Source organism: Motacilla alba, chromosome 20 (genome assembly GCF_015832195.1).
Source record: "Motacilla alba alba isolate MOTALB_02 chromosome 20, Motacilla_alba_V1.0_pri, whole genome shotgun sequence".
NCBI lineage: Eukaryota > Metazoa > Chordata > Aves > Passeriformes > Motacillidae > Motacilla > Motacilla alba.
In genome coordinates, this window is record NC_052035.1 from 9,483,993 (window position 1) to 9,502,081 (window position 18,089).

At 46.1% G+C, this 18,089-nt stretch overlaps 1 protein-coding gene across 1 annotated transcript in view; it reads right to left on the minus strand.

The window, feature by feature from the left end:
• COL20A1 (collagen type XX alpha 1 chain) overlaps positions 1–18,089 on the minus strand; it is a 52,688-nt gene that overhangs the window by 11,893 nt on the left and 22,706 nt on the right. Inside the window, exons 19-28 of the mRNA XM_038159363.1 lie at positions 13,152–13,294; positions 12,434–12,563; positions 11,873–11,929; positions 8,875–8,913; positions 6,981–7,119; positions 4,359–4,501; positions 3,899–4,008; positions 3,052–3,210; positions 1,024–1,101; positions 308–394 (exon numbers count right to left, since the gene is read on the minus strand). Of these exons, the coding sequence (XP_038015291.1) occupies positions 308–394; positions 1,024–1,101; positions 3,052–3,210; positions 3,899–4,008; positions 4,359–4,501; positions 6,981–7,119; positions 8,875–8,913; positions 11,873–11,929; positions 12,434–12,563; positions 13,152–13,294 (1,085 nt within the window). The remainder of the gene's footprint in view (positions 1–307; positions 395–1,023; positions 1,102–3,051; positions 3,211–3,898; positions 4,009–4,358; positions 4,502–6,980; positions 7,120–8,874; positions 8,914–11,872; positions 11,930–12,433; positions 12,564–13,151; positions 13,295–18,089) is intronic.

Sequence of the window (18,089 nt, forward strand, 5' to 3'; positions counted from 1 at the left end):
GAGGATAAAACTTCACCAAAGGGGCTGTCAAGCCCTGGCCCAGGCTGCTCAGGGCAGGGGTGGAGTCACCATTTCTGCAGGGATTTAAAAGGCGTAGATGTGGCTCTTGGGGACATGGTTTAAAGCTGGGCTTGGCAGCCCTGATTAATGAGTGGACTCAATGATCTTCAGGATCTTTTCCAACCTGAACAATTCTGTGATTCTAAAACCCCACAGAGCCCCAGGAGTGTTCCCCACGTGCCCAACATGCCACAAAAATGAAGCAAGAGCAGCACCTGCAATACACTGGGTGGGAGGGTGGACTTACAGGGGGCCCTGGGGGTCCTGGCAAGCCTGGGCGCCCAGAAGTGCAAGAACAGACAGGAGCCAAGGTAGGGCAGGTGTCCTCATCCCTCTGAAATGAAATCAAGCCAAAACCAGCCATGAGCAGCTGCACAGCAAGAGCAGGATGGATCACAAGTACAACACTCAATGTTTCAAAAACTCAGTCTTTTACTTGAAGTAAAGCAGAATTTTTTTCTACTCCACTGAGAGATTTTTGTGAGCAATCAAGTGCTTTATTTTTTTAGTTGAATAACAAATGTAGACAAAAAAAAAAAGAACCCTATGAACCAGCCCTGCCTGCAATGTGCAAAACACATATTGGAAGAGAATTTTCTCCTTTCTACATATTTATACACCCCACATAGCAGTTCTCTGTGTGGAGAAGAGAAAGGAAGAGTGGGGGGATGTTGTGCCTCAGGGCTGAGGTGGCAGCAAAGCCATAGGACTGCCAGAGCTCCTGGATGAGGTCGTGACAGGAAAAATATGCACTGCACCAGGATTGGAAGTTTTCACTCTTTTTGAAGCAAACATGGTTTTGTTTGCTTCACCAAGAAACACAGTGATGTTATTCCCAAGAGGAAAAAATCGCTTTCCCTCTTAAGTCTGTCAAAATCATTTTCAGTGTCACTTCAGTGCCATGGACTTGTCCCATCCTCCCCAGCTTCCTGTCAATGAGCAGAGCAGTGCCCCTTGCCTTACCAGTGCAGGGAGATCACAGCATCTGTCCTGCTCTGCCCCCACACTGCTGCACAAGAGCTGCAGAGACTGCAGCTGGAACTGGGGGGAAAAAAAAGAGTTTGATAAGAAAGTAACATTGGCTCCCACCACCCATCACCAAATCTTATTAAGTTCAAGTGATAAAAATAATCTTCAGGGATGATGTGACAGAACTCTTCTGTGTGATCCCAATTATAACTGTACCCCAAAAAAGCCACAACATGAGAACTTCCCCAGACTGAGTGTTCCACAAGTCCTCAGGTCTCTGTCTTGCTGAGCAAGTCAGCAAAGCAGCTTCACATCACGTCTCAAATTTACTCACAGCCCTGCAATAGCAGCAGGTTCTCAACTAATTGGGCTTCAGCACCACCAGAATGTGAAAGCAAACTTTGATTCGCTCCCCTTGGGGGCATGGGGAGAAGGGGAAATGTGGCAGCAGCATTTCCCAGGGCTGGGATGTGATCCCCTCCCGAGAAACCCCAACCAGTCTCTCACTGCCTCCCTCACAACAGCCGCATCTTCCCATTCTGATTAACAAAAAAGCACACACTGCACAAAGCCAAACAAAATAATGAGGCAGAGATTAATTTTTCTTGCCTTGACACCATTTCTCTTCTTTTTTTTTCCTTTTTTTTTTTTCTTTCACTCTATGCATTTAACAAGGAGAGAGCTGAACAGCCCAGGGAGGGTTACAGATACAGATGAGCCGTGCAGATCAAGTGGCATTTAAAGATTTCTTAAATTAAATAAGGTTCCATGATAACCAATAATGAGGCACTCTGTCTTCTCAAGGACAGCAGAGCTGTGGAAGATGTGAAATGTTGCTGTGCTTGAAAGGCAACGGGAGTAGGGATGGCACAAGGCTGTTTATTATTTGGCCAGACCTGTCCAGCTGAGCTGCCAGCAGAGAGAATTTGGGAGGGACAAGGAAAGCACAGATTCCTGCTTTGATGGCCACAGGTTTTGATCAAATTACCAGAGAATTTATTTAGGAAACAAGTAAATACTGATTGAACACACTGTCCACTGGCTCGTTATGCAGCAGACCCCATTTCTTACAGGCAATTCTGCTTTTTATCCAGGTGTATCCCAGACCTCTGCCTCTCACTTGGCAACTGGGCATGCACATGAGACAAAGTGTTTTTACGGTGCTGCTTTGAGGCAAGGGGAGTTACAAATCACCTGATGAGCCATTTTCCCCTGGACTTCTAGATTTAAAAGCAGGGCCAAGGAGCAAGCTCTTGACGTCAGTGGTGAATGATTTCCTGCAGCCCCACTAGAACTTTGTGAGTGATGAACTTGCCACTGATTCTGCACATAATGAACACTCCTGCTTTGGGGAGGAAGAATGGAACAGACAGACAGAAGAAGGGTGGTTTTGCCCTGAGGACTGTGCACAGGCCAGGACACTGAGTCCACACATTCCCTTTTCCTGTCCCCTTGCAGGGAGCAGCTCCCCGCAGAGCTCTGTGGAGCAGGGAGGGCACACCCACAGGCCAGCACTTACTGCTGGGTTAGGGTTTTTTTTCCCAAGCAGCAGCTGATAAAGAGCCTCTCTACTGGAGATTATTTTCCCCTCATTTGTATTCAGATAGACAAATCCAAGCACACTGGAGACTGAGGCACACCCAGCTCTGCTGCCTCCAGCCACCAGCACTTCCCAACATCGCTCTGTGTGGGCTGATGTGCCCAAGTTTCCTTGCAGAAGCAATTCCCAAACCCTCCTGTCTGCTTCAGCATCCCAGTGCAGGAGCTGTGCTGCCCCAACCCCGGGGGATGCAGCCAGCAGAAAGCTCCTCTAGGACACACTCCTGCTGCCACCCCCTACCACCAAGGCAGGAGGGACAAAAACACTCTCCCAGTGCTGGGAAAGCTCATTAAACCCACAGGGGCCCGCAGGATCACAGCTGTGCATCCCCTCAGTGTGGGGAGGTGTTCAGATGAGGGTGATGTGACATTCCTGCCCCTGTGCCACCCCAGCCAGCTGCAGCAGCACGTCCCAGGACTCACGGGCACGGAGCCGCTCCGGGGCCCTCTGGTGCGGGTCACTTTTCCCAGCATGATGAAGCCAGCAGTGGAGATGCTGCCCAGGGTGTTGAGAGGCTTCTCTGCTGTTTTCTTACAGTCCACATAGAGCTTGACCTTGGAGTGGCTCACGGCCACGTGCACCTGGGCAGCGGGAGGACAAAGCCGTGTTGGAGCTCCGTGGTGGGATGAGGGGTCTCCTACTGACAGCAACACCTCCTGCCCCATCCCCAGCCTGCTGCTGGCACAGGTGGGGTTTTTTAATGAGTGAGTGGATGGAGGGGGCTCAGGAGTAAGTTTTAGTATGGCTTTCCCTTGTTGATCTCCTCACCTCCTCTTGGGAGAAGCCTTTCTGGAGGTGAGTAATGAACCTGCCTACAGATACGGAAAGAGCTCGTTGCTCATTTGGGTGTAATCCCTTTGCTATGAGGACATATATAGCCAAATCCCCACCCTATCATGAGTGATAAAGTGGCTTTCTCACAAGGTTGGGTTCCCTTTTCCTTTCATCCAGAACAAAATGTTTACCGAAATTCTAAATTCTAAAAAAAAAAATACTATTTTTCAATTTTTTCCTGATTATAATGAGCTAAAAAACACCTCAGTTTTTGGAGTCTGGGGGCAAAGGGAAAAATCAATATGTGGAAATCATTTTTTGATCATGAGATCCACCTGAAAACTTTACAATTATGAATTTCAGCATATCTAAGAGGTTGGCCCCTTCCCTGACAACCATGAGGCAAAGCATTTGGATGATCACCCCTCAGTTTGAATGATACTCCCTGACCAGAGTGAGATCATGAGCCACATTTCTCCCTCTCTTGATAAGGACCTTATGAAAGCTCCCATAGAATATCTTCTTCACTTCCTGCTCATCAAAGGAGACTTCCTGTAAATCAGCCTTGTAGTCATGATTGAAATAGGTCAAGGATTTCTTACTGGCTGCAGGGAAGATAGGAACAGTAACAGCTTAGAAATTTCACACATGTATACAGTAGTAAATAATTAGCCTTAAACATGGTGGAAGATTTCCTGCGCTATCAAGAAGTACTTCTAAACAATGGAAAAATATGTAAAAATAAAGAATATGCTCCAAGTAGAAGAAAAATAAAAACATGTCTTTCACTTGCACTGGGCGGTGATTTAAACAACAGTGAGGTTGGCAGCCTCAACAAAGCTTCCCAAGAAACTGCTGCTGAGTGAAGAAACCATTAAAAGATTCCAAGTGAGTCCTGCTGCTTGCAAGATGTATGGAAGCACCCAAATTTCACGTATTTAGCAAGAAATCTTACGGTCCAGGTTAACACCCAGGAGGGGCTGGAAGTCCTCATCTGTGACCTGCCACACGGCAAAGGGCTCCTTGGGCGTGTCGGGCAGCAGGCGCAGCAGGATGACGATGGTGTGCTCGGGTGGGATGGCAAACAGGTGGACGTCACTGCAATGACACAAAGCAAGGGAACATCGGTGATTTCAACCCCCAGAAACATCCTGCAGCTTCATCCCAGTGTTTGCTTGTCGCCCTGTTTTTTTAAGTTCTTCTAAGCCTTCTGATGTTTACATTCTTGTGACGAACTTTCTCTTTTCTGTAAATACTCATTGTTTTGCATTCTTTCATGGAGGAAGAGAAATTTGATGGGCTGTTGGTTTGTCCAGTGTCATTGGAGAGGTGGCACTGTCACCCTCCAATCCACTGCCACTTTTGAAAATCTATAAATGTTGAAGTCAGAAATTAAACTTCCCTCTTTTTACCTTGGAGATTCCAGTGTCTGCATCATTTTATTTCATTTCCTATAGTGACATTTGCTGGGCAGGGGGGGCTGGCAAAGAATCACAGCATCACAGAATTCACAGAATGACCAGGTTGGAAGAGACCTCCAAGATCATCAAGTCCAACCCGTTCCCTGACACCTCAACTAAACCCGGCACCCAGTGCCACATCCAGGCTTTTTTTAAACACATCCAGGGATGGTGACTCCACCACCTCCCAGGCAGACTATTCCAGAAATTTATCACTCTTTCTGTAAAAAACTTTTTCCTAATACCCAACCTGTATTTCCCTTGGTGCAGCTTGAGGCTGTGGCCTCTGGTTCTGTCAGTTGCTGCCTGGAGAAAGAGACCAACCCCACCTGAGCACAGCCACCTTTCAGGAAATTGTAGAGGGTGATGAGGTCACCTCAGAGTCTCCTTTTCTCCAGGCTGAACACCCCCAGCTCCCTCAGTGGTTCCTCACAGGGTTTGTGTTCCAAGCCCCTCACCAGCCTCGTTGCCTTCTCTGGACACACTCAAGAGTCTCAACATCCTTCCCAAACTGAGGGGCCAGAACTGGACTGGCTTTGCTCCCAGGAGATGATGGTGATATGAACAGAAAGAGCCTGGACCTGCTGTGCCTGGACAGCTCTGTGGTGAGTGATGAGCACTCATGGGGCTTCTCCTTGTGCCTGGGGGATGCTCAGCTGGAGCAGCTGGTGTCAATCCGTCACTGCCAGAGCTGCCTCAGGGAATGCCAAGACACAGCGAGTGCAGCCTCAAAGCTTTTGAGATGAGAGCTCAGTGGAGGCTTACAAAACATCCCTGCCAGGTTCCAAAGCACTCCCCCAGGTCTCCTCTTCAAGGAGAAGAAATGGTTGCCATATATCATGGGGTCAATCTTTAAACCTTGGCACAAAACTCTTGGCTTAGGGACGTGGTTTAGTGGCAAACCTGGCAGCACTAGGGTGATGGTTGGACTCAGTGATTCTCCCAGCCTAAATGATTCTATTATTCTAAATCAGTGTAAATGCCCTTCAGGGATAAGCACTGAGCACACAGAAAAGCCCCCTCTGTGTCCCCACATCCCAGCTGCAGGATTTAGGCTCAGCAGCAGTGAGAGGATACAAGGCAATAAGGGAAGGTCAAATTGGTTTTGCCTGAAACACGCCTGTAATCTGAAACAGGACACATTGGCACGGCATAAACACAGCCCATCAGGCATCTTTTCAGGACTAATTCACAAATAATACAAGTTTTTTCTTTCTCTCTCAGTTTCTGAAGGGGTAGTGTCCTTGGAAAGGCATCTATAAGAGCTGAACAAAAGGATTTGCCCATCATTTCCTGAGTATTTAGACCAAAGGGTTCTCTGAATCTCCCCCACTCTATTTACTCTAAGAAGCTTTGCCTCTTTAACTAAGATTAAGTGGAGTCAGTGGCTCGGTAATTAGGCTTTAAACAAAGTAGCAATGAATGTCAGGAGTCAGATCACTCCTGATTCATAATCATAAAAAAAGGAATGAGGTCACAGGAGCTGCCTGGCTTGCTTGGGACCCTGTGGAGAAGCTTCATATGCAACGGAATGAGGTCAAGCCACAAGCCAGAGCTAATGGTTATTCCCTCTCATTGGTGCAGCCCAGGCTGCAGAGAGCAGCTACGAGAGTGATATTTTCTAAAGCGAGGATCTCTCTCCAAACCAGAGATATTTGGGAGAAGGGATTGAAGATGAAAATGTGACCTCAAACTGCCATCCCTGAAATGTAGGTGGCTGTGGACAGAATGCCTAAAGACTGGTGCAGTGTCAATACGTGACATGATCCTCATGTCCATCACAGCAAATAAAAAGCTGGAAAAAAGTGATTTTGTAGAAACCAAAAACAGCACTGTGAAAATGTTTGGCTGTACAAATGTATAATAAATACTACTGTGTCCCCTTAATTTTTACATGACAACTCATCTTGAGCAAAGTCAGGGGTTTATTTATTAATACATTAAGTAAAAACCCTCTGGCTATTTTTTCAATCTACCAATGGTTTGATTTAGCTCATCATGTTTATCATTTCGTTTGGAAATTGCTGCACCATTCCTCCCCAAAATGCCCTTCCTTTGCTGTGCACGTGGCATGAGGCTGAGAATGAGGATGGCAAGAGGCAGAGCTCTGCTCCCACCTGGTCCTCTGGGTGAGCTGAATGTCCCTGAACAGGGTGAAGGTGCGGGAGCCGCTGAATACAAAGGGCTCCATGGCCACGCCCTTAATGGAGGAATATTCCTTCTCTACCAAGCCAAAAACTTCCATCATATCAAATCCTGGAACAAAGGGAAACAGAGAAATCAGTGGTTAGGCAGCAGTGCAAATGGAGTGTGTTTGAAGAGCAGGTTGAATTAGCACAGAAAAGGCGGCAGGAGAAAATGCCCTGCATGGCACAACATCAGCTCGAGTGTACCCCTCAAATGGCAGCCAAGGAAAAGAAGATTGTGTGCACATTTCTTGTAATCTCTTCCTCTTGAAGGAGAGGGGGCAAAAGACGGAGGCTTTCACAACTATGTTTTCAAATCTTCAGGATGAAAAAACCCCAACGAGAAAGATGTTACTCCAGTGATTTCTTCCTTTCAACTACACACAAAGTATTATCTTCAAAAGGCATGGAATCAGTCCAGTAATTGCTAGCTGGGAGAGAAAATGATTTCTACTTTCTAGACAGAAAAAAATGTGAAAAAACTTTAAAATGCAAACTTTTCCATTTCTCTCAGTTTTCAGGAGACACCCATGGTTGACCGGCCTTGTGTGGGCTACAGAGATTTTCCTCTGACACCTCTGACATCTTCTCTGGCTCATGCAGCTTCATTTCTCTCTCCCAGCTCATCATTAAAGCTCCAAGTCATTTTCATTTCAGTTTTCTGTTCAGTAAGACAAGACCTCACTGTTTGGATTCTGTTTGAGCTCATCAGAGTTTGCAGCAGACTGGGATGAAGGAGATGGTTCCTTCTTGAGCAAATGGAAGGGCTTCATTTCAGTGTGGTGCTTTCAGTCTGGATTCCCTCACCCCTACACCATTGACAATCTTCTGCAGTTTCTTGGCTTGAGTTTTTATTTTGCCTGGGGGTTGGCCCAGGGTGTTTTATTTCATCATTTTTTCATATCCCAGCAGTACAAGGCAGTTTGCCAAAATAAATGACCTACTTGAGGGCCATTTATCTCTGGTATGGAGCTTCTGACACTGAGACTCCCTTTAAAATGCACAGGAAGAGAAGGTTTGAGTCACAATTAAAAACTTATTGAAATATAATCCCAATTTTATCACCGAGTCATGGAATCATAGAACAGCTTGAGTTGGAAGGGACCTTAAAGATCATCTAGCTCCATGGGCAGGGATGTTACCTGCAAGATCAGTTTGCTCAGGGCTACACCCAGCCTGGCTTTGGGCAAGGTGAAGTGACTCAACCATGGAGTAACCAGACCTGAGAGCTGCAGCCAGTCCCTCAGCTCACCTGTAACTCAGAGCTCTGGGAAGGAGGTGATTCCCCTCTCTAAGCAGAGCTCACTGCTTTCTCAGCAACAACACTTGCAACAAACCCAACAGCAGGAACAGCTCTCATGGCACAGACAGAAAGGGGAAATTCCTGCCCCCAAAATCTGTGCAGCCTGAGTGCAGAGAGCTCCTCGGGCAGGGAGATCTCCTCTGGAAGATGCACAGGGCATCCCGGGGACTGGCAGGTCTGGAGTTTGATAGTCTGAGGAGCCTTTGTGAGTTAGGAATTCAAATCCTCCTGGAATTCAAGGGCTGTTTGAAGCTTCACTTCCTTAAGGCTGGTGAACATCCTGGTGTTAGCACTAACAGCCAAGAGTATGAGCTGGTGGAGCAGCAGAGCATAACAACTCAGGTACTGCAAAATATTCTTCTACCTGATAAAAGACAAATTCCAGTTTTGGTTCTCACACTTCTCCCCTTTTTCTTGGGACATTTTCCCCACATTCAGCTCTCGCATATGGCTCCACATCAAGCCCAGGCAGTGTTTTCAGTCACAGCCCAGCAGCACCAGGGCTTGGATCTGCTACTGTACCTCTTATGGAACCTTCTGTGGAGGTGATGGTGGGGCAGGCTGTGAGAACAAAACAAAAGGAGAAAATCATTAGAAAATCAATGATTTTCTATCAAAATCAAAAAGGGAAAAAAAAAAAAGACAGCAGGGGATTATGGAAGCAAAATGAACAGAGTTCCTTTAGATAGAGCACAAGAAAAACAAAACTTAGAATATTCTGCAGCTTCATTCAGAGCTTGGACTTTAACCTTGTTTATATATATATGGAGAAGGAGAGAATTGATTTTTATGCAGACATAATAGTTGTTTCCTGGCTTGCCTATCACCAAAATAAAAATAGCATCTTTCATCATCAAACATCTCCATGATCACTTTCTTTTGACTAACTCAACTGGCACCTGATGATATGCAATACAAGACAGCATCATTTTGGCAAGTTTTTTTTTTTAAAAACAGACATCAAAACATTTATTTTTCTTTTAACTGTGCCTTAGTGGTGTGGTAAAATAAAGATATACACAGTTTCAAATTTTGTACCTGCAAGTAAAAATACATTTTTTTGCTGTGTGTATCTCAACTTGAGAGTCTGGCTTTTGATTTCTTTCAGAAAACACAGAGAGTTTTGAAAATTTTTGCAGTTTCTCTTTCAGAAATCCTCTTGATGAATCCTCTGAGATGAAAAGCAAGACCAGAGAAGAGATGGGGATGTGAAGCTGGAACATGAGGCACCAGGGCTATGAGCACTCTGTTTAAAGGCTCAGGTAAAGGAGTGTGTTAGAAAACAGCTCATGAATGCTATCTTCAATCATCTGCTGCCACGTAAATCCCAGGCCATGGATGCCAGATGGAGCTGGGACAAAGGGAATGCTTGATGCAAAATGAGAAATGTCCCTGAAAACCAAGGACACTTGACAGGAGGGGCTGTCTCACAAGGGGTTTTCTCAGTCATCAGGATAATAGAATCTAAGAGATCATTGTACTGAGCCTTCAGCATAGCCTTGTATTTCTTCCATCAATGCCATTTCCTACCTCAGCAGCAGCCTAACTTTTGTACAATGTGTAGAACATTTAAAGGAGGTGACTTGCTTCCTCCAAAAGATCTGAGATTCCTAAGCCTGTAAGAGTTTCAATGCCATTCCTCACAGTGAAGGAAGGACTCCCAAACCTATGACTCTGATGGCCACAGGACCACTAAAGCCAGGATTTAAACCACAAAGACTTACAAGGTGCTGTGACCTCTGTTGTTCCAACTGATGCTCAATTTTTTATATACCATAATTCCTATAGACCTGTGTGTGAAACTGTGGAAGGGATCTAAGGAAATCCATTAAAAAATCAGTTTCTGAAACTTGAGCCTTGCAATGCTGAGCCTGACCAGCCCTTGCATGCAGGATCTTCAACCTATGCACTGCTCTTTCCCTTCTCCTTCCAGAAACCAACTTTTCTAAATCTTAGAGAATGGTTTGGGCTGGAAGGGACCTTAAAGCTCATCCTGTTCCACCCCTTCCATGGGCAGGAACACTTTCCACTATCCCAGGCTGCTCCAAGCCCTGTCCAGCCTGGCCTTGGACACTTCCAGGGATGGGGCAGCCACAGCTGCTCTGGGCACCCTGTGCCAGGGCCTCACCACCTTCACAGGGAAGAATTTCTTCCTGACATCTAATCCAAACTCACTCTTTGTCAGTTTGAAGCCATCCCCCCTTCTTCTATCATCCCACACTCCTGTGAAAGGTCCCCCTCCAGCTCTGTCAGGACTGAAGCATGGTGAATGAAAAACAAAACAAAACAAAAAGATCCCAAAGCAAGCCGTAAACTTGCCCATTTTCCAGGTATCTGACATTCTTGTTTGGGAGTCAGTGAGCTCATTCTGACCCTTGCCCAGGCCCCAGAGTCTCTCTTGCTTACATTCCTGGCAATTCTCCCCTCCTTCCCAGCTGGCAGCACTGGGATTGCTCGCAGCTCTTTGATCAGGCAATGCTCAGCTTGTGTGAAGCCTCTCAGAGTCAGGGCAAGGATCCCTGACACCGGCAGTTTCACTTCTGCTTTGAAGATTTTCCCCTAGACTTTCCAGCCTAAGATTCCTGCTGTCTTGTTAGTTCCTTTGGTATTTCTTTTTCTCCCCAAATCCCAGCCCAATGCAGTTATTCACTGTTCAATGAACATTCACTCCTGCAGATCATTTCTCTCAATCATTTGGTTATATATCAATATTGGAGCCTTTATTGCACATCCATCTGTTTTCCCAGCATTGTTACATGTTGTCTCTCCTTCTTCAAAAAAAAGGTACTTTATAAAACATAAAAAATTTAGTATTTCTTCCATTGTCTTTTCAGTTCTCATAGCCAAACAGCTATATTAAATTCTACAAGGTGACTCATCAGCCTTTTGAGAGGTTGTTTTCTGCTTGAAAGTTCACAGGACTTTTCCACTGTCATCTGAACACCTCAATAACACTTGAAAACTTAATCTGCTATGTCCTTTGTTGGCTATAAACTTTTTTTTTTACATCTAAGCTGCCTCATTCTTCAATCTTGACTTCACTCAATAAATTTTAAAACTGAAATTTTGCTTGGAATAGTTTCAAGTAGTCAGGAAAAGCCAGCAGTGCCACAATATCTGCATTGTGATATTTACTTATTGAAAACTTTTTATAACCCCATTAATTCAACATTTCTCACTAATCCATTTCATAGTTTGCTTTCTATCAGCTATGAGAGCATATGCTCATTAAATTTAATAAGGGACTTTACAGGGAATTTTAATTTAAAACATGTCACACTTCCCTGCACTACATTTTGGTCAAGTTGTGCAGAAATCCTCTAAAATACTGTTGGTCTCTTTACTGAGCATGGTGTTAAGTTCTGTGGTTTCTGGCTGTCCTTGGGTTGTCCCCAAGGGCATCTGTCAAGAGCTGATGGACCCCTCCTGCTGCTCTGCAGAGCCCCCACTGTGCTGTTGGCTCTGAATTAAAACCAACACCAAGCAAAAGCAAAGCAGGGCTTTAGAGGAGATGATTTACCCTCTGCTTTAGGTGGGATGAATCCTCGGATGGAAGGGAATTTAGACAGCACTGGAGCTGAAAGAGAAAGCAATCATAGAATCAGAAAGTTGGAAAAGAACTTAAAGACCATCAAGTCCAACCTTTGACCAAAACCACCACGCCCACTCAGCCACTTTGGGAGGGGCCACCTCTGCTCGGTTTTTAACACTTCCAGGGAGGGTGACTGCAAATGCTGCTTGGGGAGCATTCTCCAATGCTTAACCACTCTTTCAGTGAAGAAATGTTTCCTAATATCTGACCTGCACCTCTCCTGGCCCAGCTTGAGGCCATGCCTGAGCTCTGTTATCCCAGATTGTGATGCCAGGCTCGAAACCCAAAGGGCCACTCATCCCAGAATTGTCAGTAACTCGCAGGAGTACAGAAGCTGGGGCAGGATTTTCACTTTGCAAGGCTAATATTCTATTGCTGAGCAAAACCCTGGCCTCAGGCAGAGCCCTCTGCAGGTGTCCCAGCAGAGGTGGCCTGGAGGTGGCAGATGGAGGCGATGCAGGAGGTGCCCCCTCCAGCTGAGCCCTGTACCTGTCCGGCCCGTCGTGGAGCTGCTCTCGCTCTCTCCCGTGTAGTGGATGGCAGAAATGGTCACCTTGTAGGCTCGATCAGGCAGCAGGGACTGCAGGGTCACACTGCTGCTTTTGCCTGGAGCCATGATCTGCAGTGGGGGAAGAAAAGATCCCAGTGGTTGTGGCGCTCATTCCAGCTCTCACTCACAGCCCAGAGCTAGGTGGGGCTGGCTCCTGGGTGTGGGGCTCACAGCAGCACTCCTGCTCAGCTCAGCCCAGAAAGCCTGGCTGTGTGCTGCTGTTGGACTAGCAATGGCCAGAGGAAAAGCATTTTCCCATATAAAGGGCCCAATATTCCCCATGGAAATGCAGCAGGAGTGCCTTATAAAAGGATTATCAGACTGTTTAAGTAGGGAATCTTTCAAAAGAATTATATTTAACCTCCCTAAGCCAGAGGGGCAGTAGGTTCATTCTCCACCCCTCTGCCTCCAAGAATTCCCTTCCCAGTTCAGGGAGCAGAGAAAGCTGTGTTATTAGTGACTTTGATGGAGAAAAATATCTTAATTACAAAAGAGTTTTGGAGTTCTGTTTACAAAGCAACACATCAGCAAGAAGAGATTTGGTTGTGAGCCCTGATATCCTAAACCTGACTGGAGTGAGCAGAGTTCCTCTGGTCATATTGTCCCCGTGGGCCTCTGGCCCAGTGTCTGTCCCCCACAAAGGAGCTGGACACTCACAGTTTGCTGGGCAGCAGCATCAGAAACAGGGCTGTAGGTGATTTTGTAGTGCTGAACTCGGCCATCAGGAGGGGTCCAGTGCACCTGGAGGCTGCTGGGGGTCTCAGAGTCGATGAAGAGGTTGGTGGGTGGGCTCCGGGAATCTGTGACAGGGATGGAGGGTGAGCAGCACAAAAAGCAGGGAGAAATCTCTGTAAATGGAGCCAGCAGTGTTTGCTTCCAGGCCCATTTCTGAACGCCTCAGTGCTCTGCTGTGCAGGTAACCAACACTCAGGGCAGCCACAAGCACCCAGGCAAGAGGGAAAATTGATTCTGGGGGAATGAGGATTGCCCGGGTACAACACACCACAACTCAAACACTCAGCAATTCCAAGCCTAGGGCATGGGAAAAATTCTTGCAAAGGTGAAAGAGTCCTGGAAGCACAAGGCAAAGAGACCCATTGTACCCATCATGAACAAACACCAAGGCTGCTTGAACTGGAACTGAATTTCATCAAGCTGGACAAACAGCTTTACTGGCAATTAAACCTGGATCACACATCAGAGTTAATCCATCATTTTTCTAACATTTTTTCTGCTTTTTCTGTCTTAAAATTATCCTAAAAAAAAAAAAAAAAGAATCCCAGACATCTAGCACACCAGAGTTCTGCCTAGAGCTTCTGACATCAACACCCACAGCCCTGCAATGGGTCACACACAGTGCCTGAGCTACCCCCTCTGCTCTGGCCCTGTCCTAGGATGGCTGGATGGATTCCAAACAGGTGATGGGCTGAGCCAGACAACCAGAAAGGAGTTTGCCAGAGACCATAGCTGAGCAATTTTTAATTACATAAATGCATTTCTTTCCCTGGGGTCCTGCTGTGCAGCAAACTGGATCTGACGACAGAGGCTCTTCTGCTGGAGGGATTCCTCTAAGCAAAGGTTGAGAGGGAGGAAGGGAAAGGCAGAGGGGGCTAAATCAGGTCAAAAAGAGGCTCCAGAACATGGGGTCATCTGCTCCTGGGGCGTTTCCAAGCATAAAATCATGTGTCTGTCCTTGAACTCATGCTGGTGTGAAGACACAGAAGTTCTGGGCAGAAAAAAAAGAAGAATTTATTCAGAAGACTCTAAAAATGATGGGTGAGCCCTAAAGACAGTCAAAGAAACACACTAAGGTGATGAGGTTTTTATTCTGCACTTTTCCTGTAAGGATGTTCTGCCCACCTAGCAAAGCCTGGGCTGACCTTCGCTCAACTAAAGGTTGAGTGAAGATCATTTCCATCTTCATTGATCCTCCTTCTCTTTTGTTCAGAAAATGAGCTTAATTTTACTGAGGCTGAACTGAGATTGCAGCAGCTGAATCAGGCTGGAGGTGTTGCTGTGCACCCCCACGAGGTAAAGCAGAGAAGAAAACAAGAATAAAGTCACTTCAGCAGCACTTTGATCAGTCAGTGATGTATCTTTGCTGCCTGCACTGGCTATTTCCTTCACCTGAGCTAAGGGCAGACTGCTGAAGTGAACTTTAAAGGGAGAGTTAGGGGAAGTCTTTAGAGGCAGGTTTATTCTGGAAAGCCCTCAGGCCTGGCAGAATTTGATGGCATGGATCTGACAGACAGGGGACAGGCCATCTCCTGAAGCTGCCCTGGAGGATAGAAGCATCCCTGCAGCATCTGTGTCTTTGTTTGCCTCTTCACCCTCTGCTCCTCCACAGGGCCAATCCCTGTGTGCTCTCAGGTCTAACCAGCATCACAGCACACAAATACTCAAATAAGAATAAAACCCTGGGCTCCACTCCATCCAAATGCTCACCTGCAATGATTATTATGCATTAACTACAAGCCATGTGTTTTCCTGCCATGGGTTGAAGCTTCATTCCCACATGTCAATCTCTTCTATTTGCCATGCCTACTCTGTCAGGAGCAGTGTATCCTCAGCGAGGAGCTGGATAAAGAGATTTCCCCACAGCTCAGCTGAAGGAGCAGGGCACACAAGCACTTTGTAAAACATTTCAGTGCAAAGCCAGCTAGGGTGGCTCAGCCCAGTTTCAGCAGCAGTCCCATCCAAACTGCCCTCTCCTTGTCCTTCAGGACCATCAAGGGGCTCTTTTCTTTTGCTCAGGTTCTTTTTCCCCAGCCTGGATGAAAGAACTCTCCCTCAGTACAAAAGGTGGTCCTTGTCTAATTCTCAGCAGGACCAAAGCCACCCCTTCCAGCAGTATCCAAGGATCAGCAGCACCTCCGTGTCCCAGCAGATTCCCTCAGAAAGCATCATCTGCACTCCCTGGGCTTGCTTGGAAGGTTTGTGTTTGAAGTAACACTAAAGATGTTTATTGGAGTGACAAGTGATCACTGTGAAAGCCTTTGGTCAAGGATAAGGACTTTGCTACACTTGCCAATTTATAAAGCAGACTGAAAGGAGAGCTCAACTCAAATGAGAATTCAGTCTAAATATAACAGAGAAGAAAAGAAACATCAAAACTGTGGGTAAGCAGCACATTTTGACAATTTTGTTGTCTGTGGGAAATACATCAGCATGCTTTTGTCTCTGCTCTGCCTCTTAGAAAGTCTCCAGGGAAAAGTTTGCTAACTGGGTTACTGAAAAATAATCCCAAACTTTTTTTCTTTCCTCAACTCAAAACAAAGAATTTTAAAAAATCCAATATCTCCAAGACAAGAAGGGGTTTGTATCATATCAATGTCTCCAAATTTTCTTTTCTAGATAAAGCTACTCACTCATTTTGAGTTCATAAAATGACAAATCTCAAACCATAACTTTGAAACAACTTTTTCTCCTACCAGAAAGATGAGTGACCTCATCCCAGTCCTTCCAAATGACACATCACAGTGATGGTTGGCTGTTGGTTTTTATAGGAGGATGACATTTCTGGTGACCTGTGTTTTGTGAGGGAGTGGTGTCTGCAGGGTCCCATGGCCATAACATATTTGGTCTCAAAATGGGTGTTTGAGGTGAGACGAGAGGCATTACTGGCCCTGAATAAAATGAACTTGGAGTTTTTCCCTCACCCCAGAGGCAGAACTCGGTTCTATTTCACAAAACCATAGGCAAAGAGCATTGCTCTGACCTGGCAATTTTTTCCCTTGACCTTCAAAGAAGAAAGTATTCCAGAAAGGCTGAAGGACAGGGAGAGAATCTTGTGTTACCAGTTCCTGCTGAGTTTCACTTCAGTCATTGCCCTTAAACTTCAGCATTTCTTGGAAATTCTACCAGACATTTTTAAGAAAAACTTCATGACTTGACCTATCCTTACATAAAGGGATGTTGCCAAGAGAGAAGAAGAGAAAAGCAATGATGAAAGCAAAAGAAAGCACTTCCTCCCTCCCTCCCACAACCTCCTCTAGCACACACTTTTGGTATTGTTCAGCACAGCCTGATCAATGCTGCTCACCACCTAGCAACCCAAAGTCTGCCATCCTGAGGGGAACCAGAGAGCTTTCATCACTGATTCAGCCCTCAGAATTCCATTTTATAATGAAAATTAAGAGGGAAACGTCTCAAAAATCAGACCAAGAGGTCTGGGTTTTCACATAACCCCAGAGATTTCCATGCTGTGTCTGAATGAGTTGTTATCCAGCAGCTCTGATGGTAGATTAACACCACTGGACATCCTGACATGCACAGTACAGGGTGGCAGCTTCTGCTTGAAACACTGAATATTTGAAATATAACCATATCCCATGAGTTCCCAGAGTCCTGCCTAGTGCCACATCATCCCATACATTCATTGCTCAAGCCTTCAGCAATTTTCTGGCATCCCCAAGTTCCCCCTGACCTGCCCCAGAGCAGCTCTGGAAATCACCAGCCACCCCTTCTGTGCCACTTCTCCTCCGTGGGCACTTCTTACTTTAAACACTAGAAAAGAATTAGCATCAAAACACTGATTTCACCTGCAAATACTGGCTGGGAGGAGTGTGGCAGTGCTCCTGCAAAGGGAGCAGCAGCTCTCAGGCACTGCACCCTGTGCTGGCTGCCCAGCTGCACACCTGGCTTTCTGGAGAATTCTTTTTTCTATATGCAGAAGGCAGAGCCTGACAATTCCCAAGGCTCCTGCACAAGGGCAGCAGCTGACAAGCAGAAATCAAATTGCTTTCCCAGCCCTGCTGGGGTGCCAGCAGCAGCAAGGACTGGCTTGTGCAATGTGCCTAGAAGGGCACTGTCACGTGTCACTGTGTTGGGCTGAGAGAGCTCCTCTGACACTTCATAATTCATAGCTTAAAGCATAGTAATTAATTTTCCTACAGCCTCCAAACAGCTCTAATTGTCCTCTTGTCATCATATTTCAGTAGGACGCTTGCTTTTCTTTTTTCTTTGCCAGTGTGCAGCTCCAAGGTACTTGTCTGAGGTCGTTTCCTATAAAAATGGTTTTATTATTTATTATTAATAAAACCTGAGCTTCTTATTCCAAGATTACCATTTGCTTCAAGCTTCATCAGCTCAACATCAGCCTAAATGAGTTTATTCTGCAGAGGAGGATGAGATCTGAGAGGGGAGGGAGGACTGCTGGTGTTGAAGTGTTCCATTCACTTCCAACAAAGCCATTTTACAGGCAATATTAATTACCAGGACCTCTGGGAGTGCCACTTTTAACCTCATATCCTGCCTGTAGCGAGCCAGATTTAGACAATGCTTCCAAGGCAGAGTGTGCCTGCAGGATTGCCTCCCATATTTGTAAATGCCCTCAGTGAGGCCCAGCTCAGCAATGACAGAGCTCAGGAAGCCTCACCCTCCCTGCAGGCAATATTTTATTAACAAGAACCATTCCTTAGGCAGCACAGGGACACGTTCAGCTGGACACCCTCAGGATTCATTTCCATCCCTGCACATCACTGAAGCAGGGGAGGGATGAAATGCGTTCCACATGGAACACGTGCAGGGATTATCAGCTGTGCACAGCCTGATGGGATTGTCCAGCCTCTTGCTCTCAGGACAGACTGAGAACGT